The sequence below is a fragment of the Sinocyclocheilus grahami genome, unplaced genomic scaffold (assembly GCF_001515645.1).
Source record: "Sinocyclocheilus grahami isolate Dianchi unplaced genomic scaffold, SAMN03320097.WGS_v1.1 scaffold52.1, whole genome shotgun sequence".
Lineage (NCBI taxonomy): Eukaryota > Metazoa > Chordata > Actinopteri > Cypriniformes > Cyprinidae > Sinocyclocheilus > Sinocyclocheilus grahami.
Genome location: NW_015505231.1, coordinates 82241 through 102672, shown reverse-complemented (window position 1 = coordinate 102672; position 20432 = coordinate 82241). Strand labels below are relative to the sequence as shown.

The 20432-nt window shown below is 38.1% G+C and overlaps 1 protein-coding gene across 1 annotated transcript in view; it reads right to left on the bottom strand.

Moving 5' to 3' along the window:
• LOC107583316 (netrin-1-like) overlaps positions 1-15923 on the bottom strand; it is a 75633-nt gene extending 59710 nt beyond the window's left edge. Inside the window, exons 1-2 of the mRNA XM_016269493.1 lie at positions 15870-15923; positions 14660-15709 (exon numbers count right to left, since the gene is read on the bottom strand). Coding sequence (XP_016124979.1) covers positions 14660-15674 — 1015 coding nt within the window. The 5' untranslated portion in view covers positions 15675-15709; positions 15870-15923. The remainder of the gene's footprint in view (positions 1-14659; positions 15710-15869) is intronic.
• Positions 15924-20432: the final 4509 nt, after the last annotated feature.

Genomic DNA, 20432 nt, shown 5'->3' with positions numbered 1-20432 from the left:
GGAAGAGCCAGAGGCCTGGGACGGGCGACCCAGCGAGAGAGGGAACTGCTCTTTGGGGGATGGTGAATGCACCTCTCCCTCCCCCTGAGGAGGGCTGGGTTGAGAATCTGGTTTCCAAAAATCTCGACAAGAGTGCAGTTTTCTCTGTCTCTGGGTCCCAAGAGGGAATGGAGAGTCACGGACGGACCAACACCGGACCACACTCATCCTCCTCTCTCGCCAGCAGGCAGCAGCGGGCGGGTTGAGAGCGTCACCAAAAGGCCCTACTCACACACCCTCTGTCAAACCATGAAACCAGGTAAGCGGTGCACCGCACACTCAGACCCCTCTTCGGTCCGCCCACGGACCGGGTCCCTGCGTTCCACCTCGCTGCCCCACCACGGGTACGTCGGTGGTCCTGCTGGTCCAGCTTGTACGGTGTCTGGGTGCCTAGCTACCAGAACCGTCTCGCTGGCTCCTGCGGACCATCAGACTCGGCTTTGCGATTGAGTTCGTCCGGCGTCCCCACAAGTTCAGCAGCATCCGCTTCACATCAGTGAAGGCGGCCGATGCTCCTGTCTTCCATGCGGAGATCGCAGTCCTACTGGCGAAGGATGCATTAGAGCCGGTCCCTCCAGCCGATATGAAGACGGGATTTTACAGCCCCTACTTCGTTGTACCCAAGAAAGGCGGTGGGTTATGACCGATCTTGGACCTGCATGTCTTGAAGAGATTGGTTTGCAGCGATCGACCTGAAGGACGCGTACTTTCATGTGTCGATCCTTCTACACCACAGACCAATGCTGCGGTTCGCGTTCGAAGGACGAGCATATCAGTACAAGGTCCTGTCCTCCGGGCTGTCCCTGTCGTCCCGTGTCTTCACGAAAGTTGGGAAGGCAGCCCTTGTTCCCCTGAGAGAGCAGGGCATTTGCATTCTCAACTACCCAATTCGTCGATCACGACGTGACGTCTCTGTTCCCTTCTTCAGGGAACGAGGGTTACATACGTAACCGAGACTTTTAACCTTTTCACACGTGAGTTTAAAATATACTATCTGAGCCCCCAACATGAGTTTTTTTAGGCAACCGTTATTTTAGAACGTATCGTTTTAATGTTTCCGTGGAGACGCGTCATGTTTTTCACATGACACACTGCAGCCACAATAGTATGATACATGCATCGCTTTTATTTCGGTTTTCCTTTTTTATTCAAAATATGCACTGACGTGTTCACCATATTATGAAATATCTGATATTCCTATTCTCAAATACATGTAAGTAAATGTATTTGGTAATGTGAAACACCTTTATAATGACCATGTTAGTTGATCTATAGCGGGGGATGGGCGCCGCCATGTTAGTTCGCACTGAATCCAAGCTGTGGGATTTACAACACGTAAATTCATCCTCTCCTCCCGAAAGACATTAAAGTAAGTTTCCGGTGAACTGGGAGAAGAGTAGACTAAACTTTAAAGTTACCTGCATATGTGTATATGATATCAATAAAACATGTCGTCAAATTATAATTGAGTGGATTATTATTGCCACTTCCATAGACATCGGTGTGTATTTTACAAACTATAAATGTATTGTTTTGCTAGTACGCGTTAAAGGGTTAATGGTAGTGCCGTTGAAGTCATATGACCATGGTGCAATTTGTTTGTAGCCAATGTTTAGCTTTTTACTATTCTGTTGATTGTATTTAGGCTTCAAAATTCATAAAAGCTGTGTTGATTTGTGATAATATGAGAATATGACAATAAGATGGTTTCTGTGCATGACTGCGTGCTCCTGAGACTCTATTAGCACAGCAGTTCACTCTGACTCACCCAGGAAAAGCCACAAGTTGTGAAAAATCAAGATGAAAAAACGCAACATGAAACGCAATCCATGTGATTCTTTTCTGAGGTAAATGTATCAGTTGTGCTCATCACAACAAGATCTTATCATGTTCATCTGTGAACTGTCATTCTGACTGTCATGACAACCAGAGTTCCGGTCCAGAGATATTTAGGCTACGTTTACACTAGTGCGTTTTCGTTTTAGAACACATCACATTTGCTGTGGTTACGCCTGTCGTTTATGCTACTTTTGGCATTTTCGACCCTCGAAAACGGAGACGTTTGAAAACTGCGTTTGCGTTTCAGTGTAAAAAAACGATAGCATGGCTGCCCACATTCGCTCTGCGTATCCTTGATGACCATGTAAACAATAACATCCTGCTCATTGTTGTACCCATAGACTGTAAAAAAGATGGACGCGTACCTTCACTCACTTCCTTTGAAGAAAATTGAAGCCGCCATTGTACCAATAGGGCGCGGCCATATTGCATTGATTTGGGACCCAAGTCTGCGCCGCAGAGTGGAGCCACGTCCCGCCCACACGCCCACAGGGTCGATCTCAAACACACGCCCCTGACCCTTTTTAAATTAGCCTGACTGCTCCAATTTTTGTCTGCTGATTGCCGTATAAGAGGCTTGTGTTAAAATAAGGTAAATACAACTCCAGTCTCTTCCTGAAGATCAAGAAAAAGTCAATTTGCACCTCAGTTCACTCAGAAAAGCTATCAGTCTCAGCTGTCAATCATGACGTCACACTCCCATTTTATAGCATCACTTAACTAACTAAAACCCAACTAAATATGTTACATTTCAGTTTGTTTATCATATACCCACAGAACACTTGGAATATATGGGACGTGTCGCATGGGACCACTCTGTGATACTTTTGCGTCCTTTTTAAGTGCACTTGTTGGCTGAGGCTAATTACACTAACTCCGCCCACCAATATGTGGTTGGGATAGACAACATTACAAAAGATGCCTGCTAATCAGCAGCTCCAGTGGTGTAGGTGGTAAAAGGTGTAGCAGTGATTTTTTGATGCGATCAACCTGAGTTAGAATCCGCCTTATGCCGAACTCGTTCTTCTCCCTTTTCACATCACATATCAGATCGGAAAGGCATTTATTTTCAATAAAGTGAAATGAAGTAAGTGAAGTGAAGTGACATGTGGCCAAGTATGGTGACCCATACTAGGAATTAGTGCTCTGCATTTAACCCATCCTAAGTGCACACACCAGTGAACACACACAAACCGTGAACACACACCGGGAGCAGTGGGCAACCATTTATGCTGCGGCGCCCGGGGAGCAGTTGGGGGTTCGGCGCTTTGCTCAAGGGCACCTCAGTCGTAGTATTGAAGGTAGGAGAGAGCGCTGGTTATTCACTCCCCCCACCTACAATCCCTGCCGGTACGAGACTCGAACCCGCAACCTTTAGGTTACGAGTCCGACTCTCTAACCATTAGGCCACAACTTCCCCCCAACTTTTTTTATAAAAAAGTTATAAAAATATAACTTTTTTTTATAAAATAAAGGAAATAATTGAAAAGTGGAAAATAAAGTGCCTCACGAGTGTTTATCGGTTAGGTGCAGGCACCCATTTAATAATTTAAATAAAAATTATAAATTACACTCACTTAGTGTAAATAGCATCTATCGCTGCCTTTTTAAAAAAACTTGCTGTTGATCGCCATACACTGCCATTATATGGATAAGCACACATGGGACATTTAAAAAAAAAAATCTCCTGCTGTGGTCCGAAAAAGAAAGAAGGGCATACGGCATTAAGAACAACACAAAGGTGAGTAAATGACTTAATTTACATTTTTGGGTGAACTATCCCTTTAACCAATGAGATTTCAGTGTGGGTGGGGCTACCCAGCATAAAGCAGTAAAAATAAAAGCCTAAATCTCTTCAGAATATTTATATAGTATATAACATGCAGAATTTAAATGCTTTGCAAATGCTTCATTTTGACGTTATTGATGAGAAAGACAGTTGCACAAAAACTAAGCCGCAAATACAAGGCAATGATCCCTAACTGGTTTTACAGACAGAAATCTGATCTTCTGGATGGTATAATATGTAGAATAGTTATGGCTTGAAAATGCCTCTGCTTTCTGACAGCATGTGGGCCACCCAGCTGGAGATCACGACTCTGTCTGAATCATCTCTCAACAGCCAATGACAGAAGACCTTCATCCATCATTTCCTCCCCATTGGCAGCCATTGTGCAGATGTAGTCATGATTGGACTCCGTTCATTTCTGCGTTCACTGCAAATGTGGCCTTTGATGTGACTGTAACAGCAATGTTGAAGAGGCTAGTTTGAAACTGTTAGCCAAGCTACATTACAAGCTACTCATCATTTAAAGTAGTTCAACTACAGATTGTCCCAGCAGCAGCAGCAGATCTGAAAGGAATCTTGGGTAATCGGCTGGAATAATACAAAATAAAAGTGGGTAATAGTAAAGGAATCTGATTTCTAGCCCTGGCTTGAACATGTGGCGGCATAAAAAAGAGTTACTGAATCAAGAAACACAAGTTCTGTTTGTCTGTGCCAGTGTGTATAATCCAAAAGAAGTGTGTGTGTGTGTGTGTGTGTGTGAGAGAGAGAGAGACTCTATCATTAATTATTCCACATTTTCTCTCTCTAGCTCAGGGTGGTCCTGTGTTAGCCAGAGTGCTATCACAAACGCAGGCCAAAAAGATTCAAACCAGCACAGCAAAACCAACAGAAACATAAATGTCACACCACACAAGCAGATATTGACTCGTCTCACACATACACAACTACACACAACCCTTAAACCCCAAAATACACTTCTGAGCTGCTGTTGTGGTTGCCCACTAAAAGAATGTTAGCACGGTCATCAGTTTTTTAAACAATACTTACACATACGGTGTGTTTAAATACTTAAATGATGCTTTTAAGGAATTTCTTGTACACGTGACATAGTAATACCATGGTATTCTTTGAATGCCTCAGAGAATCATCTAAATATAATGGTTTTTAGTTATGAGCTGTAATGTTGTAGGTAATGTAATGGGTTTTTAATGGCTTGTATTGTTATCTACACTCTTAAAAATAAAGGTTTAAAAGGTTGTTTTTGCAATGATGCCATTCCTCAAAAAAACTTCTTTTTTTTTAGTGTGAAGAGCATTTGAATAATCTGAAGAACCTTTTTGGAATGGAAAGGTTCTTCATGAAACCACCAATTCCAACAAAAAAACCTTTATTTTTAGGTAGGGTAGGCGATTTCAGAAAGGCTAGTGATAGCAAGCTAGCTTTGAAAACAAAAATACCCACCTTCTCTGCATAATCACTCTGCATAGCCACGCCTCCCCCAAAACACATGAATGCACCATAGACTGAAAACATGGACGTAGTGTCCGTCACGTCAGTGTTGTTGAAGCTCAAAGTGGGCGGAGTGGGCGTTGCCATCTTGGCAGCGCGTCACTCTTGGATAATCATGTATGAACATGTTCAGTCTATAGGTATGTGCGCAGGTGCATAGTGTTTCTTTACAAAGTGACATTGCCACCTACTGGCCTGGCATGCATAATACAGTGGCTTTAGTTGTTTTTGCGGTTCCATTTGATGGGTATCGTTTTGACAACATTGTCGTCTGTACGCAAAACATCACTGTCGAGTAAATGTAACCCAAGAGTGGAGGATGGCTGATGACATATTACTCAAAATAAATAATTCAATTTAATTGTAAAAGAGACTCATTGCTGAAATTAAAAATACTTATTTAATATAATATTATTAAATTTACAAAAAAATTTAATTTTGATTTTAAATTGTAATAATTTTTAGAATGGCTGTTGACATTCGTTTTGTTTTGGTGATATACATTTTATTTTATTTTATTTTATTTTGTTGTTAATTAGTCTATGATTATTGGCCTCTCAAAATCCCAAATAGGTCAAATATTGGCTGATTTATTGGCCTGGCCTGTACAGTAGATTAGATTATATTCAACTTTGTTGTGCAAAGTACAATACAAAGATACAGGGTTACACTTTATTTCGATAGTCCACTTCATTCCTCAAAAAAACTTCTTTTTTTTTAGTGTGAAGAGCATTTGAATAATCTGAAGAACCTTTTTGGAATGGAAAGGTTCTTCATGAAACCACCAATTCCAACAAAAAAACTTTATTTTTAGGTAGGGTAGGCGATTTCAGAAAGGCTAGTGATAGCAAGCTAGCTTTGAAAACAAAAATACCCACCTTCTCTGCATAATCACTCTGCATAGCCACGCCTCCCCCAAAACACATGAATGCACCATAGACTGAAAACATGGACGTAGTGTCCGTGACGTCAGTGTTGTTGAAGCTCAAAGTGGGCGGAGTGGGCGTTGCCATCTTGGCAGCGCGTCACTCTTGGATAATCATGTATGAACATGTTCAGTCTATAGTTATGTGCGCAGGTGCATAGTGTTTCTTTACAAAGTGACATTGCCACCTACTGGCCTGGCATGCATAATACAGTGGCTTTAGTTGTTTTTGCGGTTCCATTTGATGGGTATCGTTTTGACAACATTGTAGTCTGTACGCAAAACATCACTGTCGAGTAAATGTAACCCAAGAGTGTAGAGTGGAGGATGGCTGATGACATATTACTCAAAATAAATAATTCAATTTAATTGTAAAAGAGACTGATTGCTGAAATTAAAAATACTTATTTAATATAATATTATTAAATTTACCAAAAAAATTAATTTTGATTTTAAATTGTAATAATTTTTAGAATGGCTGTTGACATTCGTTTTGTTTTGGTGATATACATTTTATTTTATTTTATTTTATTTTGTTGTTAATTAGTCTATGATTATTGGCCTCTCAAAATCCCAAATAGGTCAAATATTGGCTGATTTATTGGCCTGGCCTGTACAGTAGATTAGATTATATTCAACTTTGTTGTGCAAAGTACAATACAAAGATACAGGGTTACACTTTATTTCGATAGTCCACTTTAGACATTCTACTAACTATAAGTAACTTTGTAACTACATGTCAACTACATGTCAACTAATGCTCATTCATTTGCAACTACATGTCTACTAACTCTCAGAGTAGACTGTTAGGGTAGGTTTAGGGTTAGTAGAATAAGTTGACAAAGAAAGTGTTAGAAGATATTAAGCAGACAGTCTACTAATACTCTACTAACTGCTAGTTGACATGTAGTTGCAAAGTTACTTACTGTTAATAGAATGTCTAAAGTGGACTATCGTAATAAAGTGTTACCAGATACAGAAGCATCTAACCAGAAGTGCAAATAGCAATATACGTATAAATATATAGAATATTCTCTGGTTGTGAAGGAGATTCCTTCAGTCATTTATTCAGTATCATAGTAAATATAATTTGTTACTGTTCAATACTGCCACAGAACCATTTTATTCAGTTTCAGCATTTCACAGATGAGCCTTTATTTTCCCAAGACAAGTGTATTTCAAAAGTGACTTCATCACAGGACCTGAAACCTGCCGGAAAGCTTCGGCAAGAATTTCAACCCCTGGGATGAAACACCAGCGCAGAGATCCAAAAAGAGATTAAAAAAATACTCAAAAGGCCAGTCGCAAATATACACCGACTGACGGGGGATTAAAAACATAAATATTAGCAGGGAAACAAGCAGAAGGCCAAAGCAAGCAGACCCTTCCACCAGAAAACGGACCACCTCTCCTAACCAGCCTCTAAAAGCAGGATATATCGTGTTTTCTCTGAACTCCCATAAAGCCAAACAAAGCCTTTTGGCTCATAAATCATGTGTGTTTTGAATTATGAGCTCAACAAAACAAAATCCCTGAAACATGGAGCTCTTTGCCCAGAGGACTGGCGATACACTGGGGTTTGGATTTTGAAATCCCAAAATACATCCCTTTTGTGTTTTCTTTGCCTTGTTCTGTTCTGTTTTTTTCTTCCCCCTTTACTTTACCACAAAATCACAAGCCTGCGATCCTACAGTTTTGGTTAGGCAAACAATGCTTGTGGTTTCGTGGATGTTTTTAAAATGGCTATAAATAAATGAAATGTAATATTAAAGACTTGTTCTCTAGAGGACGAAAATAGCATAAACAGTCAATAGCAAGTAAGTGCATAAATACTATAAAGCCATTTAAAATCTGTTGTTTTTTTCGTCTTAATTTTGTTTTTAAAATGTCTATCAAAGGTGTTTCCCAAGGAATTCTCTTAAAAAAAAAGTTTCTTCTAAACACAAAAGAAGATATTTTGAAGAATGTTGGCAACCAAACAGTTGATGGTAACCACTGATTTCCATAGTATGGGGGAAAAAACTACTATGAAAGTCAATGGCTACCGTCAACTTTTGAACAGACAAATGCAAACGTTTGTTTGCCTACATTCTTCAAAATATCTTCTCTTGTGTTCAACAGAAGAAAGAAACTCATTCAGGTTTGGAACAACATGAAGGTTTAATAATAAAAATTTTCATTTTGAACTATCCCTTTAAGGTTAAGGATATGAGTAAATACATAACTCTAAGTGTTAAACTTATGTGCACAACTTGTGTTGAGCAGAGATGTGGCACAGTTAACTTTGTGGATATAAAACGTATAATGAAGGAGGCTCACATTTTCTTTTGAGATCTCTTAATCTCAATGGCAGATCTTAATACACTACAGATTGTGTGTTTTCTGCCCTGAGTGAATCATTGAGCCAGCTGACTGCAGGGGCAATAGGAGATGTGTAAGTTTCCATGCAGTAGATGTCAGAAGCAGCTCTAAAGGACTGACCAGCAGTCCACCTGCTTCCGATTAGCAGCTCAAACTCACTCCTGCTCTCGTTTTTCTCTCTCTTAGCATTTGTTTTCGTTTTTGTGGCTTCATTTTCTTCTCATTTAGGGACAGGGATCACACAGAGGTAGTTTTGTGTGATTTAAACAATTTCATTTCCTGTTTTTAACAAATAACTTTGATATCCTTGAGGCACATTGGTAACACAAGGTTCTTAAAAATGTGTCTAACCACAAACTGCTGTGTGACGAGAAAATCTGAAGTTTTTTATTTTTATTATATGCTATGATAGCAAGATTTTAGACCAGTCAGATTTCACAGTACTCATTTGCATTTATGCATTAGGCAGATGCATTTAACCAAAGTGACTTATACTGATTTTTTGGTCTATCACTGCATGCATTCCCTGAGAATCAAACCTATGACCTTGGGGTTGTTAGTTCCATGCTCCATTAATTGAACTAGAAGTATTTTTCCCCTTTCTACTCAGTGTGATGCTAAAGTAATGCAAACTAAGTAATTGATTTAAAAAAAAAAACTGGAAAATAAATAATGGATGTATTATTATAAATAAGGTATTCAATTAAAATATAAAATACTATAAATTGCTATTTTATTTTTTTCATGATTTTAATAATTGCAATAATATTTAATAGAAATCAAGTAATCACATAAAAAGTAAAAACATGAATAAATAAATAATGTCATTATTATAATAAATAATATAATAACATATAAAATATAATTTAAAAGGTCTATAAAATACCATAATATTAAAAAAAAAATGTTTGGCTAAAATGACATTTGTCCTGAAAACTGAGCTAGAGGAATTTTTCTCCTTTTTACTGAATGTAACGCTGCAGCAAGAAACTAAGAAATTGATTTAAAATCTAGAAGTAATTTATTTTAAAAACTTTAATACATTTATTATTTTAATATATATTAAAAATATATTTTCAATTATGAACAAATTCATTTTAAAAAAGGCTAAAATGTTACTTAAACTGTTTAAGCAAGAGGAATTGTTCCCCTTTTTACTCAGTGTGACGCTGCAGCAATGAAAATCAAGTAACTGATAAAAAAAGTTAAAAGAAAAAAAGAAAAGTTAATAATGTAATTATTATATTATTATTGTTTTTCAAAATGTTCAACATTTCTTAGTTAAATTAAATGAAATTTGTTCCTGAAGGCTCCACTAACACCTTTAAACACACATGAGGAAATGAATGTCTAGCAGTCATTGTTTTCTGGCATCACCTCTTCTTTTATGACATCAACCTTTTGCACAACTCTTTCATCAGACTTTTGGTCCGGCAACAGCACTGAGAAAACCACAGATGGTCCGCAGACCTCAAGCAGCTCTTCATGGTAGCCCAGAAATCTGCTCACGGTTCCTTTTAGTCTGCTCGCATCACAGCAGGCCAAAAACACCACAACCCCGAGGACCACAAATGCTAGGAATAACCTTAAAATCTTTTTATTATTATTATTATTATAAGCTTATAAATGCAGAGGTACGAAATCTCATACTGGGAACGGCAGTGTGTTCAACTTCATGCGGAGCAGCGCAGAACGATCGGCGAGAGTTGCAGCTTGCAGTCGGGGGCGGAATTGACCTATCGGTAAGCCCCTCCCCTCGAACGCAGATGAGACAATGGCCGTTGACTATCGGCTGCACGGGGACCGGAAATCAGACATCTTTAATCGCTTTAATCTTTAATTAGCTTCCACGCATGGGTTAACTTGCTTATGTGAACATTTAGTTCACAACAAAGTTTTGCTAACAGAAACAGCAATCTGTAAACTATATTCATTCAATTTTAGTGCAATTCCTGATAGAAGTCTACGCATAAATCTGGAGCGCAGGAATGCCTCATGTCTATTTGTACGTTTCTGACTGAACTTTGTGTTGGATGGAAGATTGAGCTAATTTGGAATTGATTTAATCACCATTGTATGGAAGCCTGTTTCCACTATGGAATAAAAAAAAAGGTTGCAACTTTTCTCACAATTTTTCCCTCAGAATTGCAAGATATGAACTCAAAATTGTGAGACAAAATGTTGTAATTAACTTTTATTTTTTATTCCATGCCCAAAAAAGAAAACAAAAAATAAAATCGCAAGACGTAAGCTCAGAATCCTGAGGGGAAAAGTCCAAATTGTGAGACATAAACTCAAAATTGCAAGAAAAAAGTCAGAATTTTGAGTGTATATCTCGCAATTCTGAGAAACAAAGTCCAGAAAGTAATTCGTCCTGTAATTTTTTCATTATGTGGTGGAAACAGGCATCCATACCATTGCCTTTTTCAATCTAAAGTTTAAATACTGCAGTAGCTGTAAAATAGATAGGTGCATTATGAGATATATTAAATTCAGTACAATACCAAAGAGCAATACAAATTACACATTTAGCTCTTTTAACCCCACAAAAATGATTTTTGTATTGTGTCTGTGTCATATCTATGTAACTGTGAGAGATCCTGAGTCTGATGATCAGATTTTGTTATATCGCTTCTCATATCTTACAAAGATACAGCATTTACATACCAAGCCATCAGTAGCTCTGATAGATCTCTATGCTTGAATAGTTTATGAAAGGTTAAATTCGTCATAAACAGTGGCATCATGCACCTGATTTTTGAGGAGGTGTTAGTGTCAATTCTGGCTTACTGGACAAGCTAATGTCGCTCAAAATAAACTCCTGTACTTCTAACTATTTCGTGTAACTATTTTAACTTTGAAAGCTGAGGTCTCTTAAGTTGTATCTAAAGAGTTTTATCTTCATCCTCCACAATGCAAATGTGGAATATGTGACAGGTAAATATACACATAAGTGCATTTTACTGTACAAATGTTATATTGCTACTCATATCTTACAAAGATACAAAGTTCTCGTGCACTACCAAGCCATCAGTAGCTCTGAAAAAACTCTGAAAACTACTATATAGTGTGAGATCGCTATGTCTTAAACAGTTGATGAATTCAAAATGCATCAAAACATCTGTAATAAACTGTGTCATCAGTGTCAATTCTGGATTACTAGACAAGATAAAACCCCCTAAAATAAAATACTTTACCTTTTAGCTATTTCATGAAGCAGAACTTTCTATTTGAAACAAATGATTATGATTGGACTGACCAAATTTACACAAGCAAATAAATGATTTATTTCAAGGCATTTTAGAGCTTTTTTAAACAAATATGCACATTTATTTTCACAAATGCATACAATTTTTCAGAAGCTGCATTTAAAATTGTCTGATTACACATGACATGATGCTTTTTAATTGTAAAATCCAATTTTTTTAACATTTTAAACTTTAGGTGATAAGTATTTTTCTATCAAATAATTTATAGTATTTATTACCAATAAAAGTGACATTGTAATTTTAACCTCTGCACATATGACTTAAAAAAATATATTATATTATATTATATTATACTCTGTATTTTTAAAGTAATATGGTGATATTGAATGCATTTTCAAATAGCAGGCGGGGTTTTAGTGTTTGCAAATGAACTGAATGCATCTGTAAGGTGAGACCATTATCTTAAAGATTTTTATCATCATAATGCACAAATGTGGTATAAATAATAAAAAAAATAACAGTATAACTACATGATCTATTTTAACAATGTTTTCTCAGTCTGCTGGCTTTTTGCCCTGTATGTTTTTGCAAGTTTGGCAAAAATTGTACAGTGCATACATAAAATCCGGAAGTATCTATCTAGATAACATTCCTATTGTCATGTGAATGCTACACCTAATTTGCCACAAATACCTGCCTTGCCCACCTCCTCATTCCACAGAGTAGAATGGAAAGAATCCGGACAGAAAGACTTACTCTTAATAATGAGGCACTTGATCAAAGCAAGCAAATTTGTACCAGATGCAACAATCTCTTTAAAAAAAAGTTTGAGACAAAACTTTTGACCAGACTTTTGTTTGTGATCAATCTCATTTACAGCTTGATCATCGAGCCTTCCTGTTCACCTCTGCACTGTCGCGTGCAAAAGCGCACAGTGAGAAAACAGCTTCTGTCAGTCATCTCTCATATCATGATGGTGCCCTCATTCTCCATTCATGGGAATTAACTTTTATTTATAACCACAGGCCCACTGACACACATTCATCTAGTGCACAACAATGTTTGCATGTGCATGACGGCCATCTGTCAGGAGCGTTTGATATCTGTTCACACTTTTTCATTTAGTTTTTGACTTCATCAAGTGACAACAACCTCATCAAATAGTGCATTTGCTGACAGCTTGATGCTTTTGTTAAGGAGTCATGTTTAACATGGCATGAATAGAACAGAGAAAATCTTTTTATGGCAGTAAATGTGACAGGCCATAAAAAGAGCAACTTATGAATTTGATGAAACACCTGAAGGAGCCCTTATTATGACAAAATTGCAAAAATGAAAGGAATTGGTTCTTTCACAATGAGACAGATACTATTTTCTTCCTTAATGGGAAACCGATTTTTCATCTGGAAACCAGCAGTTTACTTTCAACTCGCCAAAACAAACAACAAGACTGATGTAATCTTTCCTTCAATCTGATAATGACACCTGCCTTGCAATAACACGACAAGCCTTTTCAGCAGATCTCGCCCTCCAGAATGCTTCCTTCCACAGAATGGATGTTAAAAGGCACTTCCAAACTCAGTTACACCCACCCACCCATTAAGATGAACAACAATGAGCACTATAAGGCAGCCTGTATAACATGTGAGTTATTTCAAGCTAAATTTGTTGTAAAAAAAAAAAAAAACTTTTTTTAATGAGATTACAATTTGTTTTAATCTATGATCAAATGTCTCAAATCTAATCTAATAATCACTTGTAGGAGTAAAAATTATGTGGGATTATATAATAGGATTTATGCGGAAACATGGACGCACTGTTAGGCGTTCATGTGGGTAAAATACATTTTCTGAAGTATTCCTCAAATTAAATATGTGAATAAAAGGCCTATTCTTCTCACACAAAAAAGTTGCAATAAAGTAAATCCTATCTAATTCATTTACATATTTTAAATTACAATGAATGCAGTTTGTTTGGAGGATTTTGATGGTATTTTAACAGCCTATTTGAATAAGCCTGTGTGCACTGTTCATCTTCATTAGATCCATATGTTCAAAAGCTTCTGCTAGGAAAATGCTGAAATATGAAAAAAAAAACAATCATCCCAAGCTCCTGAAATTAAAAAAGAAAACTAATTTTGATTCAGTCTGTTCATTTGCATTAACTGTTGTTTTACTTTTGGAAGTAAAGTTGATCAATTAATCAAGAAAAAATAGAAAATGAAACTAAAGGCTGAGAGCTACGCAATCTGCAATAAAAGTATGGTGTTCCCTTCATACTTTTATTAATTACATTATGCAGATCTCTTTTTTTTACCTTATCACCCAATCTTTTAATCATTTTAGAGATTTCTGCATCTTGTGAGGTCCAAAAATCTGAAACCACTCGTGAAATATCAACATATTCAGCATTTTTCTAATCTAATACACGTTTCTTTCATCATAATCTGCCTATACCAATTTGAGTGAAAATTGCTTTCAGAGTAATACAAACTATTTCAAAGTTGCAATGCATATTTAATGTAGCCTCTGACTTTTGGACTGGGAAAACACTTCATTTGCACTAACAGTCTCCATTGCATTATATATGTAATAACCACAGATCCTAGTTAAAGCAGGAGGCTTTCATACATACATTTTCATATTTCACAATTTGTGAAACCTATTGTGAAATGTTTGCCTACAAACAATCATCAGTACTTGTTGAGGTAAAGTACATCAGAAATGACTCACCGACTCATTCAATGTATAGCCTATTAAATGTAGCCTCAAACTTTTAGACTGGGGAACACTTCATTTGCATTAACAATCGTCACTGCATTATATAGGTAATAACCACAGATCCTAATTAAAGCAGGAGACTTTGATTCACAAATTTCCATATCATCCAAATCATAATACCATTTATGACTCATTAATGAAACCTATTATGAAATGTTTGCCTCCGGCTGCACTTGTTAAGAGGTAAAGCGCATCAGAAAGGACTCACCGACACATTCGTTGGCCTCTCTGGCCGTCGCGCGTTGCCACGGCCGGTCGTAGTGGAACGGCTTACACCTGTCACACTCCGGTCCAGCCGTGTTGTGCTTGCACTCGCACACTAGGTTCCCATCGCGGTCCTTTACGCACTTTGACGCATGCCCATTACACTTGCACCGACCGCCGACCTGCAGGTCAGACACGGCGTAAAAATACGAGTCCCTGGCGAGCTCCGAGTCATCCTCGTTCTCGTCCCCGAACGTGTGCAGCCGGTTGAAGGTCACTTTGATATCGGTGGCCGTGACCCAGTCCTGCAGGACGGGAGAGTTGTCAAAGTCGTGCGCGGAGGGTCTGCCGTCCAGCGTGCTGAACGCGATGAGGCCGCCCGTTAACGGCTGCATGTCCGTGTGCGAGTCCGTGCAGATCGCTTCCTGCTCGTTCTGCTTGGTGATCGCAGCTTTGCTCGGTTTGTTGAACATTTTCTTGCACTGGGTTGAGTAGAATTGAAAGGGCACCCAGGTTTTTCCGTAATCCATGGATTTGAAGATGGCCATAGATTCAGGGCGAGGAGAGCAGAACTGGAGGCTCACGTAAGTCACCTCGAACTTCTTCCCCAAGGACAGCGTCAAAGTCACATTTTGAGGGTATTGCATGTAGTTCTCCGACTGCCAGCAGGTGAGGTTGTGAGGGTTGTTGAGGTCTGTCAGGTACGCAGGGGGATGCGACTTCTTGGGGTCCGTGGCGTCGCAGATGTTGCAGTCCCTCGATCTATCCTCGCCCTTCTCGGTCACCACGCAGTACCGCGACGCCGGAGCGCCGCAGGTGCTGGATACGCGCACGTCCTTTCCAAACGCGGAGTTCACAAAGTCGGGGATGCAGCGTCTGGGGTTGCCGTTCTCGTCGTAACACGGGTCCGGAGGAGAGGATTGAGCCGCAAACATACTCATTCCGTATCCACCGCGAGCACCGGCCACCATCCCGATGATGGACACCGTGGAGACGCACGCTACCAAAATCCTTATCATTGCAACCCGGGGTCCTCAGTGTCCCTGAAACAGCACTGAACAAATAAAGAAACTTTTGCATTTAAAAAAAGACCGAAATGCATGTATTTAGAATAATTTAGCTTGGAGTTTCCAATAGCTATGCTATGTGTGAAAGATTTGTGCGTAATTACAGGCGACTTTTTTTTTAAGACAAATCCACAAAGTGCACTATACCTCTTTGCTCGGGTGGAGAAGTATGGCAAACCCTTCTAAAAAACAAATTATAGGGTACTCTCCCTTTCTTTTCTCTCTACCGGATATGTTGTAATCTCTTTTCCCACCTTCAATCGATATGAAACAGAAAACCTGCTATTACTTTCCAAGGCTCCCTTTCTTCCTCTGCCTAACTCATTCACACCTCTGCCTCTCTGTGACTGAGTGTCGCAGCTCAGCCCTTCTCTCTTTCTGCTGCTCTGCCTGAATTCAATAGGGGGTTCAGTCGTTTACCATTCTCTCTGTGCGTCTGCATGAGTAAAGCACTTTATTGCCCATGTGTGCAAGAAGCACAATGGAATTCTAATGTACGTTTATTTATAGTTGCACTGCGAGCCATTCTTAATTATAGGGGAACTTCTGACTATCTGGAAAAGTAAAACTTCGTTATAAATAGGCTACAAATCGAATATTGATCTATATGTGTTTATAGATCTTGCATTATTTTAACATTTTAATTCAAACTAAATGTATAGTTTTTTTATATATAGATTAAACTAATTAAAATATGGTATAGGACAGAAAAAAATAACTAATCACTAAATCACTATTATTTTAAAACAGCAGACAATATAAGCCTACAGTACAACAAAATAAAGCAATACAAAAAAATTAATTAATTAATTAATAAATAAAGGTCTGGATGGATAGACAGACACACAGATTGGCATGCAAATTGCAAGTTTGCATTTGCACTATAGCATAGCTGTACATTGCGTTTTGAGTTATAAACCCAAACCTCTTTCATTGGATGTGGCGTTTAATCTGTGAAAACGTAAATAAATAGCATATGCACATCATAAATGTGCATTAAAATCCAGACGCAGTTCTGATTACGCAAATCCACTATTGGCCACCCACCGTGTCACTTGTTGATTCAACGTTCCTCACAATAAAGAAACAGCGACACCGTGTGTTAGAAAGGAGAATAGTCTGAGCAGCAGTGACTGACCTGACTGAGCTCTCTCTTAACTTACTTTTATATTTGAAAGATGTTCTGGATCAGTGCAGGCACGAGAATTGAGTAGGCATATAAATTACCCAATAGCTGACTTTCCAATAGTGTGGCATTTAATATTTGGCAAGTTCCCGATTGGCTATTTTATAAGATTCTATGAAGCAGGAAATGTCACAACCTTTTTTTTTTTGTCTATTTTTATTTTTTTTTTGTAATGATGTTCAAAGGTGTGTGTATTTCTTTGCTCCAAAGTTTTAGGTTTCAAGCTAATACTATAGTGTATTTCAGACTTTCATGATAGGCCGTATGAACACATAGTAAATTGATATTCTACTAAAGCAATAAGCTTGTTAGAAAAATAACAAAAAAATTTTGCAGCCAATTGTGTTTGCAAGGGAATTTGTGATACTTCAATAGAAGACGAAGAGAAGTAAAACTTAAGCAGGAAACCATCATTAGTGTTTGTATTCTGTTGTTGTGTGTTGAATCAGCGGAAGTGCAGGTTAAGTGAAAGCCACAGTAGCAGAACAGTCATGCCGCTTTAAAAGAGCAACAAATTCATAAGTAGGGCCTATTCATTTTCTAAAATGACCAAATTAGATCACACACGTTTTTTTGTTTCTTGGCAGTAGATTAATGTTATATTCTTATCGTGCGTGTCAGCTTTTCTCGCGTAAATTGATATTCTACTAAAGCAATAAGCTTGTTAGAAAAATAACAAAAAATTTTAGCAGCCAATTGTGTTTGCAAGGGAATTTGTGATGCTTCAATAGAAGACGAAGAGAAGTAAAACTTAAGCAGGAAACAATCATTAGTGTTTGTATTCTGTTGTTGTGTGTTGAATCAGCGGAAGTGCAGGTTAAGTGAAAGCCACAGTAGCAGAACAGTCATGCCGCTTTAAAAAGAGCAACAAATTCATAAGTAGGGCCTATTCATTTTCTAAAATGACTAAATTAGATCACACATGTTTTTTTGTTTCTTGGCAGTAGATTAATGTTATATTCTTATCGTGCGTGTCAGCTTTTCTCGCCACTGTCCTTGGTGCTGAAGTCATGGACAAACTGGAATAATGTCATTATCACAGGTCTCAGACAAAAGGCAGGTTTGTAACTTTTGGTAAATTAAAGTCTTTAATGGTGACCAAATCTTGGAATATCTAAAAATGTATGACTTCTGAGGTCTGGTCTTTTTTTTTTTTTTAAGTATCTTTTTATATTTCAGTTTATTCAATCATTCAGCTTATTCTGAAATGTTTACAAATATATTTTTATTTGAAAGTTCACCCAAAAAACGAAAATTTGCTGAATTTACTCACCCTCAGGCCGTCCAAGATGAATTAGTTTTTTCATCAGAGCAGATTTGGAGAAATTTGGAATTACATCACTTGCTCACCAATGGATCCTCTTCAGTGAATGGGTGCCATCAGAATGAGAGTCCAAACAGCTTATAAAAACATCATAATAATCAATAAATAATACACATGACTCCAGTCCATCAATTAACATCTTATGATGCATTTGTTTCTTACAAACTTGCAGCTTTTCACTTTACAAGACATTCATTGATGGACTGGAGTGGTGTGGATTATTGAGGTCTGGTCTTTTTTTTTTTTTTTAAGTATCTTTTTATATTTCAGTTTATTCAATCATTCAGCTTATTCTGAAATGTTTACAAATATATTTTTATTTGAAAGTTCACCCAAAAAACGAAAATTTGCTGAATTTACTCACCCTCAGGCCGTCCAAGATGAATTAGTTTTTTCATCAGAGCAGATTTGGAGAAATTTGGAATTACATCACTTGCTCACCAATGGATCCTCTTCAGTGAATGGGTGCCATCAGAATGAGAGTCCAAACAGCTTATAAAAACATCATAATAATCAATAAATAATACACATGACTCCAGTCCATCAATTAACATCTTATGATGCATTTGTTTCTTACAAACTTGCAGCTTTTCACTTTACAAGACATTCATTGATGGACTGGAGTGGTGTGGATTATTGTGATGTTTTTATCAGCTGTTTGGACTCTCATTCTGACGGCACCCATTCACTGCAGAGGATCCATTGGTGAGCAAGTCATGTAATGCTAAATTTGTCTCAAAAGAGTGAGGTTTCCTCAAACTGTGGCTGCAACATATCATTACACGGACTCTATTTTTGTGATGGGTGTCTGAGGTGGGATTCAAACTCGGGTCCGCTAGGCAACCGAGCTGTCTCCTCTACCACTGTGCTATAGTGGATGACAGTCAACAGAGGGATCCAAGGGCAGAGCCATAACAGAGAGACTTAGATAATTGAACAAAAGTTTTACTGGAGCAGTCCAAGTTCAAACGTACAACAAAAGGGAAGCCGTGCTTCCATAGAAAAATGCAAGAAATAAAAGATGAGCAAAAGACAAAATCCAAAAGCTCGATAAACTAGCTTAGGTGGTGAGGAAACACAGGCGTAGTAGGCTCAAGACTGAACACAGGAGAGCAAATGGGGCATGCTTAAATAGGCCAACATTAATTGGGTAAAGACACACGGCTGGGGGCATTCAAGTCCTAATGAGTAGTGATGTTATCTATCAACAGAAGCTAGGGCCACCTAGTGGCTAGGAGTGTTATTGCATAGAACCAGTGTAAGCAAAATGATGGGGAGTGTTACTAGTTAGTGCTGACTAGAGGTTGGGAGAGTCATTGCAATCAGGGAGAGCTCTTCCAAGCTGGGCCTTACAATTTTAGCACTGATGTGTTGTGGGTTGCTTCCCACTTGCGTGGTACAAGAATACTTCAGAGTTTTCCATCAGTGCTGGGTTTTATTCGATTCACGTAGGCACAATGGATTTTTATGACGACTGACCAGTGATGACTCACACATGTGAAATGCACAAATACAGAACTTAGGTCAATTTAGAACCACTAAAACAGGAAATGCATGTGCATGTCAGTGTTCAAGTTTCTCATGTCCTCTTTGTCATCAGCAAAGGTTAATGTCACAGGTGAACTTGTTATTTTACCTATTTGGTGGTAATGTCATAATTCCGCTTACGTCTGTAGTTAGTCATTTTAGTGTTTTGTTTTTTTTTTGGTTTGTTTGTTTTTTTGCATGTAAAAATATGGTACAGTAGATTGTCATTAGTCAAGCTCCTTATCTCCTTATCTTCTCATTTTGGGGTGAAATGAGAATAAGACAGTCATGGCATAAAAGCCACGTGTGAGGTGTTCTCAGTGTTGTGGTATATGAATAGGAAGTAAACTGTTTCCTCATATACAACAAGAGCTGTATGCAGACATACAAAAAAAGAAAAAGAAAAAAAATCATTTTATGTGCATCTGACTGAGGTATGAGGGTTGCAGAGTCTGTAATCTTAGAAAGCAAATATGGTTTTATTGGTCTGCTAAACAGAAGGAGAAAAAATATGCATTAATTTATTCCCATGCTTACTTTTCGGAACATACATCGCTTCTCAAAATGTAATCATTCGATCAAGCGATTTCAAAGACGTCGTTCACAGGCTTTGCTGATTGTAATGGGAAGTGCTCCAGTAACGCGATGTGACGCAGGTCGAGTGGGCGGGACT